This window comes from Myotis davidii, unplaced genomic scaffold (genome assembly GCF_000327345.1).
Source record: "Myotis davidii unplaced genomic scaffold, ASM32734v1 C62726878, whole genome shotgun sequence".
Classification (NCBI taxonomy): domain Eukaryota; kingdom Metazoa; phylum Chordata; class Mammalia; order Chiroptera; family Vespertilionidae; genus Myotis; species Myotis davidii.
The window spans coordinates 1-568 of NW_006353224.1; the positions used below are offsets into that span (position 1 = coordinate 1).

Sequence of the window (568 nt, forward strand, 5' to 3'; positions counted from 1 at the left end):
CAGGCAGCTGAATATGTCCCAGAGAAGGTGAAGAAAGCTGAAAAGAAATTAGAAGAGAATCCATATGACCTTGACGCTTGGAGCATTCTCATTCGAGAGGCACAGGTTTAGTGATATAGGATTACATTTCCTTCTCTATGGGTCCAGTCACACTACTTGGTTCTGCAGTAAATATTTTCATAATCCTAACACTGTAAATGCTGTTTATTGGTTTTCAATTTTAGAATCAACCTATAGACAAAGCACGGAAGACTTATGAACGCCTTGTTGCCCAGTTCCCCAGTTCTGGCAGATTCTGGAAACTGTACATTGAAGCAGAGGTTAATATTTTATTTTATTTTTCTTATATAGCATCTGATGGGAATTGCAGCATACACTATAGTGGTAAAGACAAGTTAGGGACATAGATAGCACAACTCGGACAAGGAGGGTTTAAATGTCTCTTGCCTTTATTTTGTAAAATAGATATAAAGGAGTGATTAAAATGAATTTTTGAAATTTGGGTCTTTACAAGCTGATGATTGTTGCATTTTGCAATTGCAACAACATTAAAACAGTTTCAATGGTA

At 36.3% G+C, this 568-nt stretch overlaps 1 protein-coding gene across 1 annotated transcript; it reads left to right on the top strand.

Moving 5' to 3' along the window:
• Positions 1-3: 3 nt before the first annotated feature.
• On the top strand, positions 4-568 carry LOC102759845 (cleavage stimulation factor subunit 3-like; the record flags this gene model as incomplete). The annotated part of the gene is made up of 2 exons (XM_006777667.1): positions 4-105; positions 225-568. Coding segments are annotated over 2 exons (285 nt in total), but the record flags the coding sequence as incomplete, so codon positions are not given.